Here is a 17,219-nt window from a genome sequence, read left to right on the forward strand (position 1 = left end):
TGCTGGCACTCGCCACCGTGCTGGTGCACGCTGAATCCACCACAGTGACAAGCAGCGTCACCATGCTGGACAAATCATTTGACGGCGACATCATCAACATCGACATGTACGCCTCGACGGACGCTGTGGTGACGCTGCAGGTGTCGGGCTCACAGGTGTCCGGCAGCGGCCTCATCATCCAGAGCGCCTCCGCCGACGGCGGGTCAACGCGGCTGGGCATGAGCATGGCGTCCACTGTCGTGACAATGGCCACCATCACCTTCTCCGGCGCCATGCCTAGCAACTCTGACATCCGCATCGTCTCCACAACCGGCACCCTCGCCTCCGAGCAGTCGCTCTTCGAATTCAGCGGCCTCGCGTTCAGCAACAACGTCACCGTCACCGTTGAGAACACCACGGTCATGTGGCCGGATACCACCATCAACACCGGAAGCGCCGTGCTCATCAGCGCCGGCAGCAGCAACATCGGCATCACCAACATCGCTGCCCTTTTTGTGCTCGGCACCGCTGTCAGCCACGGCGCGTCTGTGGTCAGCATCCAGACCCAGTCGCCTTTCACTGTCAGCAACAGAAGCATGTTCGCTGTCGACCACAGCCTCTGCCATTCGTGCTCGGGTATGCTCGTCGACATAAATACCCCGCTCGTCGTCACTGGAGCCAGCTTGTTCCGTGTGAGTAAAAGTGTGGTCTCCGGAACCAGTCAGGGTTTGTTGAGCACCGCCGGCAGCACAAGGGTCCACAACCACTCCGCCTACATCATCGACAGCAGCGTCATGGAATCCGGTGTCTTGTTCTCCTTCCCCACAGGCGCCAGCGACTCCCAGGCGGTGTACCCCTTCACTGTATCTGATAACTCAATCGCCTCCTTCCTCGGCCTGGAGGGGCCCAGCACCGGTCTCTCAGCGAGCCAAGGCATCCCCAATGACGTAGACGATACGTCGAGGGTCATCACCGGTGGGTGCAAGATCAAGGACTCGGCGCTCGCTACCATTAATGATTACAGACAGAACGGTCTCGAGGCGTCGGTCATCGTCGACGAACAGGGCGTCAGCGGGGGCACTTGTGCCAACGCCAGGTGTATTCCCGGCAACATCGTGAGCACCAGCCCCATTCCCACCGTCGGCGAGCCCTGCTCCTGCACGTGCTCCTCCCCGCAATACATGCCGCCTTCCTGCACGCCCGTCGACGACCCAACGCAGACCTACAACCCTACGTTGAAGTGTGAGCTGTCCAATTGCGCCACCTGCGACCGTATCAACCCCTCCAAAGTGTGCACAAAATGCGCGCCGGATTACTCTCTTGCCGAAGACAATACGTGCAAACACACCACATCGCCTCCCATCACATCGCCGCCCACCATTTGGCCCCCAATAACATCGACGCGCCCGCAGCGCTGTGTCGACGCAAACTGCAAGAGCTGTCACCCCAGCAGTAACTGGCATTGCAGAACCTGCAAAAAGGGCTACTATGTATCCAAAGGCTCCTGCATCCCAAACGTCAACGCCGCCGCAGGCGCGCGCACCGCCGTTCTCGCCGCAGCCGTCTGCGTCGCGGCCGCCCTCTACCCCATGTAAGCGGGATGAGTGGACTTCATCTTTTTTTTCCCTCGGTAAGGCACCTGTGTGAAGCCGTTTCCTTGATCAAGCGAAAAGCGTTTGAGGGGGGGTAGGGGGGGATGGTGCGCAGCGTGTCGTAGAAACAAATGTATTTTGCTATTTTTTTTTCTCATATATACGTCTGGTGTTTATCTGGGTGTTGATGCCTTCATCTAATTATACTCATTTCCTCAATGCCACCCACCCACTCCGCACGTGTGATGTGTCTTATTTGTACATCTGTGGGGCTTTCGTTTGTTGTTTTGACTGATTTTATCCTTCTTTTTTGCTGAGATTAACCATGTGCAAATAAACTCGCGTACATCAATACGCGCATTTCTGCGGCCTGCTTGTGTGTGCGCGCGCGCGCGCATGTGTAGAATTCTCCTTCGTTTCCCAGTCTTCCCCACCTTTTACCTGCTCTTCTACACACACACACACACACACACACCCGTTGCAATGCTTCGAGATCAGCGGTGGGCAGAAGTCCAATTGTCGCCTGAGGACGCTGTTTTTGTCGTGTGTGTGTGTGTGTGTGTGTGTGCACGTTTGTGTGCCAATATGTGTTTCACATTCTGTGAAGATTACCTCACATCTCCCGCATGTTTCTTTATTTTTTGTTGTTACACTTGTGCAAATGTGAACATATTTTTTTTCCCTGGCCTATAGCCACCCCTCCCCTCCCCTCCTCCCTCTCCCCTGCGCGGTCACCTTGTGCCTCTCTTATCTGCCTTTTGCTAGGTGTGGCTCGGATGCCGGCGCGCCCTTCCTCCACATAACGCATCACACTACATTCTCGAGCATGTCGCTTCCTTGTCTCTGATGCAAAACCTACCGTGCACCCACCCACACACGCACCCTCCTCCACCGCCACCACTTTTTTGGCGACCTTTTCGTTTCCGTTCATCAGTTTGGCTTGGGTGTGTGTGTGTGTGTGTGTGTCGGGGCGGGGCGGGGGGGGGGATCATCAACTCCATGGCATTCTCTTTATTCTGCACATTTTCGTTATTTCTTTTTTCCTTCAGTGCACGTCTCTTCATTGTCATCCCCCACCCCGTCAACATACACAGAAAAAAAACAGACTTCTCTACATTCATGCATTCATCCACACTATACATATATATGTATATATGCAGGGGAGATTGAAAAACCTACGCGTGTGTATAACGGCCGGACCAATAGCGAACGCGCCTCTCTCGCCCCTTTGCACCACTCGCTCCGTTTCTTCGAGTAGGTTTTTTTTTTCTTGGTTTCTGTGAATCATTGATATTCTCGCTCGTTTTTATTTTCCTGTCCGTGTGTGTGTGTGTGTGTGTTTTTTAAGGGAGGGGAGGAGGGAGAGCTCTGCTCTCTTCTCCCGGGGCGTAAGACGGTGCAAACACAATCGGCGGGGACGATGACGGGTTGCTTTGCGTTGGTTCAATGCTCTGCGACAGGGCCTCCAGTGACCGTATGTTGCCCCCTCTCTCCCTCACCACCACCAGCACCGTCGTTACCACCTCCCCATGTCTCCAGAGATGGCCTCATCCACACGCCCCAACTCACGTGGGTGTGCATATATGAATATATATATTTATATGTCCACACGTCACATACGGACATCTATGCTTCTTCTATAAACGGCGTGCAGCCTTCCTCCTCCCCCCCCCCCCTCCCCCCATCGTCAGGCATTACCACGGTGTAAAAATGCTCTGAGTGTGTGTGTGCATGTATGGATGTGCTCTGCCCTTCTTGGTTATTCGGGACTTTCGACCACCACCACCACCACCCAGGAGGCACCGAGGTCACATAATTTTGTCGCATACACACACACACACACACTCAGAGCATTGAAAGCTGTCGTGTACGCGCGCGAACAGGAAGTGTGAAGGGCCTAAATTCAGAACCTCCTTCCTCTCACCCTCCTCCCCCCTCACCCTCCCCCTCCCCTCCCGACCTCGAGGCTTTACTTCACCACCGAGGTAACGCTTTTCTTTTCTCCCTTCCTTCTCCCTTCTCCCAACCCTCCCCCTTCCATGATTTTGCGACGTATGAGTAGTCTGAAACTCGTTGGCAGGGTGATGTGCCGCCGCCGCCGCCGAAACAACACACCAACTGGCCAAAGGGACACGGATGCGACAAGAAAACACGCGCGCATAGGTTGATCCTAGGCAATGACATGGGCCAACAAATCCCCGAAGCCCAGGTAGGTAGTCGAGGAGGAGGCCGACTATTCATCAAGAAAAAAAAGGGGGTTAGGGCACACGCCAAACATATCGATAAAATTCTTTGGCCCAGCGGCCGACACGAAACGGAATGACCCCCAGGAAGGGGGCATCGGCAGGGTTATATGACTACTACTACTACTACTACTAATCGGCTCTGTGCAGGTTTGTAACGCTCTCTCGCTCCCTCCCCCTCATCCTGCATCCCTGACTTCACTCTCCCCTCTCCTCCCCCCCCCCCCTCAGCCCCTCTCTCCCGCGTGTATGGGTGTTTTCGTTTCCTGATCGCCTCCTCCCCCCACCCCCACCCCACCCCATGCGTTGTTCCAGCCGCAGCCGCCGCGATACCGTCGCGGTGGCGATTTGCCTGGCGTTGTTGGCTACAGTCGGCACGTGTCTTATTGACTCGCAGGAGATCGCTGGCACATCTTTCAGCTTCGTCGGGTGGACGTCCGGCAGCACGCCGGAGTCGTACCAAACCTGCAGACTAACAAACGGGGCATTCAGGATCCAAGGCGCCTCAACCGCTCTGTCAGACGACATCACCCTGCCTGCTGGCAACCTGCAGTTGTCAAATCTGCGTGTGTCGAACGGGTACATCGTGGTGGACATGTTTTTCCCTCAGAAATCCATCTTCACCATCACAGGTGCCAGTGGCACCATCGCCGCGGGGAGGCCGTTTCTCGACGCCAGCACGGCCATCTACTCATATGGACTCAAAATTGTGGTCATGGACTCAACACTCCGCTGGGCCGCCCCACTGCTGAGTCAGAGCGTAGTGCGCGCCCCGGCCACCATCCAGATCACCAGCTCCCTGTTCGTGGTCGGCAACACCGTGACGCAGGCCTCCTCCTTGGTGGAAATGGTGGGTTCAGGTGGAATCCTGGATAGGTCCGCAGTAGCCGTGGATTATGCCAAGTGCACAGGCTGTTCACAGGGTCTCGTGTTCCTCACCGGCTCCACCAGCGTGCTAGACCGTAGCATGCTACGTATCTCATATTCGAGTGTCGGCAACGCAGCCGGCGCGCCGTTGATTGGCGCTGCGCAAGCTGGTGGAGTCGCCGCCAGTGTGAACATCGGCAACAGTCTGTTCCTTGTCGAGAATGTGGTGTCGCCCACCAGCAGCCTCACCAATGCCGCCATCAGTGTGAAAGCCAACTCACGAGCAACACTGCGAGTGGTGACACTAAACAGCATTGGTGCTATCATAACAGGTAGCGTCACGGCGCAGAACGTAACCGCCGCAAGCATCGGCCAGAGCATCCCCTCCATTACTGTGGTGCCGAGCACCGGCTGCGCAGCGGCCTGCGTCCCCACGGCCGCTGTCACCACCACCTGCAAATGCACCTGCGGTAGCGACATGCCGAATCTCAACTTCTGTACTGCTATGGAAGACCCCTACACGAACTACGCCTACACGGGCTGCTCAGTAGGCTGTGCAGCGTGCTCGAGCGACACCACCTGCGCCCGCTGTGAGGAGCACTACAAGCTCCAGCCCGACCAGACATGCGCGCTGACTAGGATCCCGTGCACGGACCCCAACTGCAACAGTTGTAGCGCCTTCGGTCAATGCCTGGGGTGCAACGATGGCTACGGCCCTACCACCACCAACGTCTGCGTGCGTTGCAGTGTCACAGGCTGCAAGAGATGCCCTGGTGACACAAACATCTGCAGAACCTGCATGGATGACAGCAATCCCGTCAATGGTGAATGCGTGCGGTGCCAAGTAGAGCACTGCGCCACGTGCCGGAACGGCGACAGCACCGTGTGCTCCTCTTGCGAAACTGGCTACTACGTCTCCGGTGGCAGCTGCCTGCCCGTGCAGGCCTGCTACGTGTCCAACTGCGCGCAGTGCATGCTCAAGGATAGCACCAAGTGCCTCAAGTGCATGGACGGGTACCTGACTACATCGGCCTACCGTTGTGTCCCGCAGAAAGTCGTCAACGGCGCCGCTGCCCCCCACTCGCTATGGGTGGTCTTCGCCGTGCTGCTCGCCTCGGTCGCCACACATTGAATGTAGCACTCAGAAGCATGTGAACAACTACACTCCCATCTTTCCTCAATATGTGCACACACGGACACCGCATGCCCGTCTTATTCTTTCCTTATTTGGTCTCTCGTGGGTGGCGCCAGCCCCATCCACGCCGCCCCCCGCCCCCCCCCTCTCTCAGCATCTCTTCTTGCCGAGACCGCTCTTTACGATCTTTTTTTTCTTGTTAGTCGCTTGCTTGGCTGGGCCCGCCGCTGTCACAGCCCCACTCCACAGGCTTTAATATATTTATATATATATATGTATTTATATATATATATATGTCTGTGTGTGTGTGCGCAGAGAGTGGAGGTGCCACCTTCTCATTGCTTACTTTTTGTTGTTGCCGCCCACCGTTAGTACACCGCCCTTCCCACTCCCTCCCTCCGCCATTCCAGGCGTCGCTGTCGGGGGGGGGAGGGAGGAGGAGGAGAGGGAGGGGGTGGATGAGGCTTTCGGTGTCGCCTCCGGCGTCTGACCCTCATGTGCACATTTCACGCCAACCATCAAACCCCTCTCCAGTACAAAGTAAACCCACCCTCACCCCCGTCATCGCCGCCGTGTGAGCGGTTGGCTGAGCAGGACTGCAGCGCATCTTCGCACCCCTCGGTGGCGCTTTTGAGCGCACTGTCGGGGTAAAAGTGGCCGCCTCCCTCTCCCACACCCCCCCCCACTTCTGCTCGTCCCCCTTTCCTTCGCTTCCACAGCCCCTGCACCGCTCTTCTCGCCCTATATGTGCCCTCCATCACCTCCCAGGGAAGAAGGGAAATTAGAAACACACACACAGCTGCAGTAACGCAAAGCCCTCTCCACGCCGGCGCACACGCTGACAGGCACTGACGCACGGTGTGTAGAGACATCCCACAGTTTCTATTTTGCCTTCAGCTGTCGGGGGATGCGTTGCAGGGAGACAGTGGCCACCTTGCTGGCCTCGGCACTGCTGATAGCGAGCCTGGCAGCGGCACAAACTCCCACCTACACCACCAAGCAATGCCGCGAAGTGGCGCGGTGCACCACAGCAGGCACCCTCGCTTACGCCTTTCTTAGCAGCTGCTTGTGCTGTACAGATCCCCCGACAGGGACCGTCTCTCCTCTGCAGTGCTCCCCGGCAACCCTGAATTGCCCTGCATTGACTCACTGTACGTCATGCGCCACGGACCCCACACGGTGTGACGCTTGTGCGAGCGAATACGTGCTCAATCCGGCCACCAAAACTTGCACACAGTGCTTGTCTCCAATGTGCGACATATGTCAGGCCGCCTCCGAAGGCAAGCGCTGTCTCCTCTGCTCGGAGGACTACTACTGGTTATCAGGCAGTGAATGCCAGCCCGTGTCTGGAGGCCAGGCCCCGGGAACCAATCCACAGTGCCGCGCCGCCTTCTGCAGAGCCTGCGCCAGTACCACCACTGCCACTTGCACAGAGTGTGATACCGGTTATACACTAGATGGCGCTGGCCTGTGTAGGGGGGCCTGCAACGTCAAGAGCTGCGATATGTGCTACACAGGTGATACCAACGACTGCCAGTTGTGCGCTGCCGGGAACGCGTGGAGTGCAACGGGATGCTCAGCTGCCGCAAACGCTTGCCGCGTAGGCCACTGCACCACCTGCCAAGCTAACGACAACTCGAGGTGCACCACATGCGAAACGGGATACACGCCAACCAATGGCTACTGTTTCTCCCCAAGCACCTGCTTCATCACCCACTGCGCTAGCTGCCCCGACGACCCGGCCGCGTGCTCTCAGTGCGCGAACGGATACGTTCTCGTCAATGGTGAATGCGTGCGGTGCCAAGTAGAGCACTGCGCCACGTGCCGGAACGGCGACAGCACCGTGTGCTCCTCTTGCGAAACTGGCTACTACGTCTCCAGTGGCAGCTGCCTGCCCGTGCAGGCCTGCTACGTGTCCAACTGCGCGCAGTGCATGCTCACGGATAGCACCAAGTGCCTCAAGTGCATGGACGGGTACCTGACTACATCGGCCTACCGTTGTGTCCCGCAGAAAGTCGTCAACGGCGCCGCTGCCCCCCACTCGCTATGGGTGGTCGTCGCGGTGCTGCTCGCCTCGGTCGCCACACATTGAATGTAGCACTCAGAAGCATGTGAACAACTACACTCCCATCTTTCCTCAATATGTGCACACACGGACACCGCATGCCCGTCTTATTCTTTCCTTATTTGGTCTCTCGTGGGTGGCGCCAGCCCCATCCACGCCGCCCCCCCCCCCCCCCCCTCTCAGCATCTCTTCTTGCCGAGACCGCTCTTTACGATCTTTTTTTTCTTGTTAGTCGCTTGCTTGGCTGGGCCCGCCGCTGTCACAGCCCCACTCCACAGGCTTAAATATATTTATATATATATATATATATGTCTGTGTGTGTGTGTGTGCAGAGAGTGGAGGTGCCACCTTCTCATTGCTTACTTTTTGTTGTTGCCGCCCACCGTTAGTACACCGCCCTTCCCACTCCCTCCCTCCGCCATTCCAGGCGTCGCTGTCGGAAGGAGGGGGAGGGAGGAGGAGGAGGGGGAGGGGGTGGATGAGGCTTTCGGTGTCGCCTCCGGCGTCTGACCCTCATGTGCACATTTCACGCCAACCATCAAACCCCTCTCCAGTACAAAGTAAACCCACCCTCACCCCCGTCATCGCCGCCGTGTGAGCGGTTGGCTGAGCAGGACTGCAGCGCATCTTCGCACCCCTCGGTGGCGCTTTTGAGTGCACTGACGGGGTAAAAGTGGCCGCCTCCCTCTTCCCTTTGTCCTCCTCGTCTTTGGGTGGCTGACTTTCCTGAAATCGGGGATGTCTGTGTGTGTGTGTGTGTGTGCGGTTGTTGTATGAAAACAGTAGCAGTGGTAGTGGATAACTGCTCGCCTCATCCGCTCCCCTCTACCACCGCCATTTGTGCCACGCTCCTCCAGCCTGGCCCCCTCCTTCCACACGGGTCTTCACCTCTGCCATCAACGCTTACATATTCATTACACACGTTTGTTCGTTAATCGTGAAGCATCGCTGTGCCGAACCCCCTCGCCCTCCCACGCCAAAGATGGACACGAAGCGCGTGCTGCTGATCGTCGGATTGCTGGTTGCCGTAACTGGGTTGATGATGGCCATGGCCTCGGGTACGCCAAGCCCATCGGTAACCACAAATGACATCATCGAGAAACCGGCTCGTACCGTCGGCACGGCTGCCATACCGTGCGCCGTGGGAAACTGCGCGACTTGCGACACCACCAACCCCAGCGTGTGCACGACGTGCAACCCGGGTTACATAATCGACCGTCTTTTCCAGTGCATGCTCATTGGCTCCTGTAACGTCGCGAACTGCGAAACGTGCGTCACGAATGACAATAGGCGTTGTAAGAACTGCGTAGTGGGCTACCAATCAACGGCCTCGTACATGTGCATCCCGTTGCAGGCCACCAATGCGGCCTCTCGCACCTGCTCTCTGGCCCTCTCTGGCGCCATGGCAGTGGTGAACATGGCGCTGGCCATGTCCTAAAGCACGTCACATCTTCACTTGTTTGAAAAGACGTGTAGCAGTACGCATGCAAAAACACAAAAGGGGGCGCGGAGGGGCTCGACTGGACGACCCGTTTGTATCAACGCAGAACCTCGCCAGCATATCCGTGTGCCACCTGCTGCACACACACACACACCAGTGCTTTTGGGCGACTGGGATCACTGTTTCATGTCTACATATCCTGACTCTCGCCTATACAATATGTGCATACATCTCTCCACATCCTCCTCACGCGCCCTACACTTATCCCTGTGTGCGTGGGTGCGTCTATCCCTTTTTTTTTGATACATGTGTGTGGAATTGGTCGTAGAAGAAGTGTGTGATCAGCTACTCTGCTTTTATTCGTATATTTCGCAACATTTCGAACGCGATCCCTCGCGCTAAGCTCACGGACAAGACTGCAGCATAGTGCACTGCTACACTCTATTCGGCGGCAGCTGTTAGCCGTGGATTCAAGAGAAGGACGCACGTGTATGCGTGGGGTCACCCAACTCCTTTCTGTGGCACCTTCATCGCTTCTGTATTTACACCTCTGCTATCTTAGTGAGTGAGTGAGTGACCGATTCGAGGGGGGGGAGGGGAGGGGATATCGAAGGGGAGGGGGGATATCGAAGTCCCTCTCCTCCCCCTCCCCCCTCCCCGTTCTTCGGTTGCTTCCATGTGAAGAGACCCTTTCATTTTTGGATTTTCTATTCTATTCTGTGGCTGAGCTCTCTTTGGAGCAGAATTGTTTTTTCCATGAATGCAATCGTCTCTCCCTGCATCTGTGTGTGTGTGTGTGATGTCGGCTGTTCTTCATCCCTTTCGTCTCTCCCTACGTTCTTTGTTCGTTATGTCCGTTGTTTATTATTTTTTTTTTATACCCGGCCTCTCATCATTATCATCCCTCCTTGATCTTGTTCATTCTCATTCCTCTTGCTCCCTCCCTCCCCCCCCCCTTCGCATTCCTTTATATATATATATATATTTATATTGCTTTCGGTATGTGTGTGCATGTCCTGTGTGTAGGCGTGCGGCCCCATCCTCCCCCCCCCCCCTTCCCCTCTCTCTTTGTGGTGACAAGAGCCAAAGCGATAGAGAGGTGTAGAAAAAATGCGTGAGAGGGGACAACAGATCCAACGATCTGCTCGAAATGTGAAGACGCGCACACGCGCGCGTGTACGGAGAAAGGAAGTGATGTGCACGGATCGACACACAAAATGGGCACGAGATGCACTGTGCACCTTTGGGGGGAGGGGGGGGGGGAGGAGGTCTGCAGAGGCACACATCACGTATGTAGATGAACCGATGCACACACAACAGCCCATTCCCCCTCTTTTTCTATGAGAGTTGTATGCCCCTTCACTCATCCCTATTACAGGTCCACCCCTCTTCTCCTTCAAGCCGCTGTCAATGTGAAAAAATGTGTCTGTACATGTGTTAACATCTTGAAGTCCCCTGCAATGTCCTCTTCTTCTCCCCTCCCCCCCCCCTCCTCATCCTCTACCACCATTCACCCCCGCACACATACACTCTCCTCTCTCTTCTCTCATCATCGCCCCCCACTACCGCGTTCCTCTGGCCCTGGAGCACTACCAATCTCTGAAGGCCACGCCCTTCCTCTACCCTTTAGCAAGCGCAATGTCCACCTTTTCCCTCTGTAGCGGCCTCCACAAGCGCAGCGAAGCCACCATCCTCTTGGCATTTGTGGTCGCCGTCGCAGCGGCCGTGAAGACATCCGCTCAGATGATTGACGACTACCCTCCCGTTCCCTGCGATAGCACAATGTTGAAGTGTCTGGAGTGCCGGAGTATGGGGTCCATCATGGTCTGCTCCAACTGCGAAGAAGGCTACTCAACGGCCATCACCCCCGTGACCGCCTATGAGTTCGGTAAGTGTCGACCCTACGACCCGGATAAGTGCACGCTCACCAACTGTGTGCGTTGCGCCGCCGATGACGGCACCAAGTGCGTGCAGTGCCCTGTCGGCTACCCGAACATGAACACGTACCTGTGCGACGAGATCCCGCGGGATCCAACAACCAGCCCCCCCACGGAATCATCGCCAAGCCCCAGCGGCCCATCATCCACGCCGACCCCCACGACCCTGACCCCCACGACCCCGACCCCGACCCCCGAGAAAAACTGCTTCGTCCCATCGTGTATCACCTGCGTCCCCGGCAAAACAACCACCTGCTCCGTCTGCGAGCCCACCATGGTGTTAATGTTCTCTGGTCAATGCAAGGCCTATGGCTCCTGCAGCGTGGACGACTGCCTCCAGTGCTACCCACTGGACGACAACCGCTGCACCACCTGCAACCCCAGCTTCGCCCTCAGCACCCCCTACGACTGCACCCTGCGCCACTCACGCAACGCGGTGGCGGCGCCGCTGATGTCAGCCCTGGTAACACTCGTCACCGTGGCGGCGGCGAATATCGTTTAGCGCTGCAATAAAGCTCTAACAGTGCACGAATCGCTGGTGCGTGCACACGCACACACACACACACATACACAGCGACACACCCTGTGCGTCCCCTTATTCCAACCCCTCTTGCCGCCGCCGCTGCCGATAACTTTACCTCATTCCCCACCCACCCCCACCCTCGTCACGTCAACAGCCGCAAGAAGAGAAGGCAAATCGAGGTTTCTTCTCTGGACATGACTCTGTTGGTATTTTCTGTGTGTGTGTGTGTGTGTGTGTATGTTCATGTGTGCATGTGCGATCTTTTTGTTTGGTTGCCCCCCTCCCGTCCTCACCACCACAATCACATACATCACACACACAGAGAGAGTGCGATAGGGGGAAAGGGAGTGGTCTTGTGGTCTCTGTATATGTGTTTATCTCTGTTCCTGCTTTACTGCTATCGTTGTAGTAGCCTCACTACTCAATTAAACAGGCACCTCTGTCTCATGTGTACACACTCGTCTTTATACTTTTTTTTTTTTGGGGGGGGGGGGGGGGGGGGATCGCTTCACTCACCGAGTGGGAGACTCCCCACTCACTCACGCACTATACACCCACCCTGACCTCCGATCGCGTCCCTCACCACCCACCCCACTCCCATTTCTGAGGGTGGGGGAGGGGGAGTCTAGCTGTGTCGGCGCGGTGACACACATCTGCTGCGCTACACACACGCCTGTGCACGCCTCCCAGACCCCCGCCAATCCTTCACCTCTAATCGCCACGTCTTGCCAGTGTGTCCGTCTGGTAACGGTGATAAGCTTTGCCGTGCACATAAAAAACGACGTCAGCGGCGTAATGGGCGGGTTGGGGGGGGGGGGCATCGATGGCGTTCGTGTTGGGCGTGTGTAAAGCGGCAACGTGAATTTAAAATTTATATACATTTATATATACAACAAGAGCCCATGCGCGCGCAACGAGGAGCGTGAGGTGTGGCAACCCGCCACTCACTTGACCGCATACCACGTGTATCGCCGCCACTGCCTTCTCCACCCCCCACGAAGTCGTTCCAAATCCCCTGACCGTACACAAACACACGCGCACACATTGAAGTGGGGAAGGGGGGGCAGAGAAGAAGAAAGTGACCCATCACTGCCTATCCAGGCGTGTGTCTGTGTGTGCGTAATATAATATATATATATATATATTCATTGCTGGCACGTGCTGCGCCCTTGTCTCGTTTCTCATCCTCTCCACCACCACCCCCGCATTTGTTACCGGGGTCTCTAGAAAAGAGAGATAAAAACACACAAATACAGAGAGAGAGAGCAGCAGCACTAGAAAGGTAGAAGGAGTAACCATCTTTTGGGGGATCGGTGCCAGGCAGCCTTCGTGCCCCCCCCCTCCTCTTACCCTCTACCACCACCGTCATTGTTACTATCGCTGTTTTTTTTTTCTTCACTGCGCTCAGCATCTCCAAAATGGCACCGCACGGTGCCGTCTTGGTGGTGACCACCGTCCTTTTAGCACTGCTGGGCGGCGGCACTGCGGGGGTCCGTGCGTACAACTTCGTGCCTGTCATCTCCATCTTCTACGTACCCGGCTCCTCAGGCACGCGTTCTGAAGACGTTGGTATGTGTCTGGACCGTGGCGGCTACCTCGCGACCGAAGCGACGGCAGCACTGCACGAGGCCGACGTGCAGACGCTCGAGTCGGAGGGATTTACGACGTACTACGCTTTTCTCGGTGGCGCTGTTGAGCAGCAGTGGCACATGGAAAGCTTCGAGGTAGGCTTTTGTCCTTTTTCGAACGGGGACCCCGATATCTGGAGGGACACGTCATTCAGCCAGGCGATTGGGGACAACAACAACTGCTACTGGCGTTGGTCCACGGGGCGCTGGATGGATATGCCGTCCACCTCGGGCCTTCCCAACGACGAGGACAAGAGGGGAATCATTTTTTACCAGGGACAGAGTGCGCTGGGGTTTGACCGGCAGGTCAATGGATTTCCTCTTTTCTTCCCCTTTGACCCGCCCATGTATCACCCCAATGTGCGCCTCGGCCACAACCTCCTCCTCTACCGCGGCGGCGTGCACACAAAGCAGGCGGTGTGGGGGGATACCTACGCTCGCGGCGGCTTCACGTACGGAGACAACTTCGTGGGCAGTCCAGAATTGGTGGCGGCAACGCTGAAGGACTGGAGACTGTTGTGCCAAGCCCAAGGGCCACTCCGCCTCAGTTACGAAATGGTTGACACAACCAGTCAAGTGCAAGATCGGTGGTGGGCGATATACTTTGTGATCTTTTTTGTGCTGTGCCTCATCACTTTCCTTGTGGTGGCGCTCTGCCAGGAACGTGAAGACATGGACGAGCCACCAGAAGACGCACCGGAGTGGGCAGAACTGGAAACGGCGCGGCGAGCCGTGTCGCGCCGCTACGTGAGTCAGCGCAGCTTCCGCTTCGACGAGGCCGATACCTATAGTCTCCAAGACCACCGTGACAAACGCAACGGTGGCAAAGAAGACTTCAAAGATGACGGCAGGAAGGTTGTGCACTAAGGAAAAAAAAGGGGGAAGGCCCACACGTCAAGAGAAACCCCTTTTTTTGTTTCTAAACCCCCCCGCCCAACACCCCCCCCACCCCCTCCGAGGAGGAGGCGGCGGCGGGAAGAGGGGGGGGGGGGGACAATATTCTTCTCACCTCTTGGCTTTTGGCATCACCACCCTTCTCATCACGTCAGTGTGTACCCACTGCGTGTTCTTCCCTATTCCTCCACGTGCGCACACACACACGACTATACACACTTAAACCCCACTCATTCGCTGGTTTTGCTGTTTTTTTTTGTGGTCTCCTCTTCCACCCACCCACCCCCCCCCCCGACCTTCCTTCCCCTGTATTCCCAGTCATCGAGAATCCAATAACAAATGAGGAGGGGAGGGCTGAGTAGCCGCTGATGGCGCATAGGTGCATCTTCACCTTTTTGTGTTGGCGTGCGTGTGCGCTTTTTTTTTGGGGGGGGGAGGGGGGGAGGGGGGTCAAATCGTGTGTTGCATGTTTTTTTTTCTCTCCCGCCTCTCCTCATTATATTTGCATATACATTTTTTATTTATTTATAGCAAGAGGGTGGGCGCGCGCCTATTTAGAATGAGATTCTCGAATGGATTGCCTATCACCGCGCGCGTGTGTGTGTGTGTGTGTGTGTGTACCCCCACACATCCCCACCACACACACACTCACTCACTCACTCGACATGCTTTATGGGAATTCTTTTGATTGTTTTTCTCTGCATTTTTCTCTTTATCCTTTTTTTTGTGTTTTCGTGAAACGACCCTATTTTCTGCTGTAGGCAGTGCCTCTAGTGCGTCTCCCTCCGCCTCATATGTGTATACACCACCACCACCTCTCTCTTTTTTCTTCGTGTGTGTGTGTGTGTGTATACCCCGCCTGTATCTCTGTTATCGTTCGTTTGGAAATATACGCGCATGTGTATATATATATATATATTTATAATGCGTACGCATGTGCATGTGTCTTATTTTTTTTTGGAGGAGGGAGGGGGGGGCGTTGCCATTGTCTCGTGTCTTCCGCTTTTTTTCGCACCCCATCTCTCTCTCTCTCCCTCCCCTTCTCCCCTCTTCCCTTTCATGGGAAGAGAACACACACACACACACACACACGATGACACGTGTTTTGTGTGTGTGTGTGGAGGTCAACATCTCACATGTTGACTCGTATAGAGGGGGAAAAAAAGAAGAGACGGATTTAATCAAGAAAAAGATGGTTTTGGTCGACGGATGACATAAATATATAAATATATATTCGTGGGAGGGAGGGGGAGGTGAAGGTGGTTGATCGGTTGTTTGTAGCTCCTCCGTGCGTGTACTGCCTCGCTGCCCTCGACCCTATCTTCCAGCTTCGCTTTTTTTTTCCTTGTCTGCCGATATATGTATCTGTGTATGGTTTCTCTGACATGAGTTCCCCGATGACTTTACTGCCTGCGAGAGAGAGGTGTTACTCCTCGCATCTGTACACACCTCTGTATGTGTGATATATATATATAAATATATATATTTATATATTTTTTTATGTCGGTGGTCAACATCAGCGGGGGGGGAGAGGCGTGAAAAGCTGAGTGATGCGGTACCAGGGCACATACACACGGCCCCCTTCTCTGTCTAATATCACCTCACTACTCTGTTGAGCTTTCCGTGACCTCTCCATTCCCCTCTTCACACATACATACATACATACACAATCTACGTGTACGCAAGTCTGTGCAAACACACGTACGCACGCACGCGCGTGTGTGTATCGGTCACCATGGCGACACTCACAAATGCAACCTTTGTCGGCTACGCGTACTACAGTGTGCGTGGCGAGGGCTTTATCTACACCCTAAGCTCCAACAAAGACTCAAACTCAAGTGGCTCCCCGATGACTATTCTCAATGTCGTCGTCGACTCCGCAGCCAAGGCGAACAACTTCACTTCGCTTCTACTCCTCGTTGTGGGTAGTGCTCTCATGGTCGGTCTAATCGCCTTGGTCATACTCTCATTCTTTTGTCAGCGCAAGGTGCCACAGCTGGAGAAGACGTACTGGAAACTCCAGGACACCTTTACAGATGTGAACGACACACTCTTTCAAGAGATAAAACGCTGCACCCCGCCCGCGGCCGCGATCCCATCACCGTCGACACAACACAAACACACACACCCGTTTCAAGCTCAATTAGCTGCCAACACCCCGTCACTGCCGCTGCTGATGCAACCCGGCAGCATCTGCACCTCGAATGTTACTCCGGTGCGCCAATTGCAGCAACAAAGAAACCCGCGGCCGTATGATATGAACGCCAACCTTTTCCCTGCTGCTGCACCCACAGTCGTCCACACAGAGAATGCATACCACCACTACTTCGCGTCGCAGGGCACCCACACACCGGCATCCTTCTTCGTCACACACACACCGCCGCTTTCCGCTCCACACTTGCAAGAGCAGCAACGTGTCTCGGGCCGCTTTTCGGAATCGCGGTCGTCCTCGGCACCTCCTGAACAGTCGCCGCTGCGCCGCCGGATGTCAAAAGTAAGCTTTATCGGTGCTTAGCCAGACATCAATATATGTGTATTTATATTTGTTTATATAGACGGTGACATGTGCATATTTTCTTTTTTGTTTGCGTGTGTGTGTGTGTGTGTCTGACAGGAGGGGGGAGGGAGGGAGAAGCACTATCCTCTGAGACGCAGAAGGGTCAATCCAGGGCTGCCACCCCATCAAATGTGTGTTACACACACACACACACACACACGGCCAATTTTGCCAGTGTTTTTTTTTTTTGCTCTGCTTGCTTACATGTGTGTGTGTGTCTGTGTGTATATGTGGCTGAGGGGGGAAACGAGGCCGCGTATGCAGAAGAGCCACAAGTCGCAAGTTCGGACTACTACACTCGTCTGGGTGAGTATTTATGTGTACAGGAGTGGGGGCATAGGGGGCCACCGCCGTTTGA

The 17,219-nt window shown here is 55.5% G+C and overlaps 3 protein-coding genes across 3 annotated transcripts; all 3 read left to right on the forward strand.

The window, feature by feature from the left end:
* Positions 1–4,115: 4,115 nt before the first annotated feature.
* Positions 4,116–7,908, forward strand: JKF63_07215 (uncharacterized protein; the record flags this gene model as incomplete). Its single annotated transcript, XM_067903156.1, has 3 exons — positions 4,116–5,728; positions 7,293–7,547; positions 7,644–7,908. The coding sequence occupies 3 exons, from the start codon at positions 4,116–4,118 to the stop codon at positions 7,906–7,908; spliced, it is 2,133 nt and encodes a 710-aa protein (XP_067759711.1).
* Positions 7,909–13,200: 5,292 nt separating this feature from the next.
* On the forward strand, positions 13,201–14,277 carry JKF63_07216 (uncharacterized protein; the record flags this gene model as incomplete). The annotated part of the gene is made up of 1 exon (XM_067903157.1): positions 13,201–14,277. One exon carries the CDS (start codon positions 13,201–13,203, stop codon positions 14,275–14,277), a length of 1,077 nt encoding a protein of 358 aa, XP_067759712.1.
* Positions 14,278–16,039: 1,762 nt separating this feature from the next.
* Positions 16,040–16,819, forward strand: JKF63_07217 (uncharacterized protein; the record flags this gene model as incomplete). Its single annotated transcript, XM_067903158.1, has 1 exon — positions 16,040–16,819. One exon carries the CDS (start codon positions 16,040–16,042, stop codon positions 16,817–16,819), a length of 780 nt encoding a protein of 259 aa, XP_067759713.1.
* Positions 16,820–17,219: the final 400 nt, after the last annotated feature.

The sequence above is a fragment of the Porcisia hertigi genome, chromosome 4 (assembly GCF_017918235.1).
Source record: "Porcisia hertigi strain C119 chromosome 4, whole genome shotgun sequence".
Classification (NCBI taxonomy): domain Eukaryota; phylum Euglenozoa; class Kinetoplastea; order Trypanosomatida; family Trypanosomatidae; genus Porcisia; species Porcisia hertigi.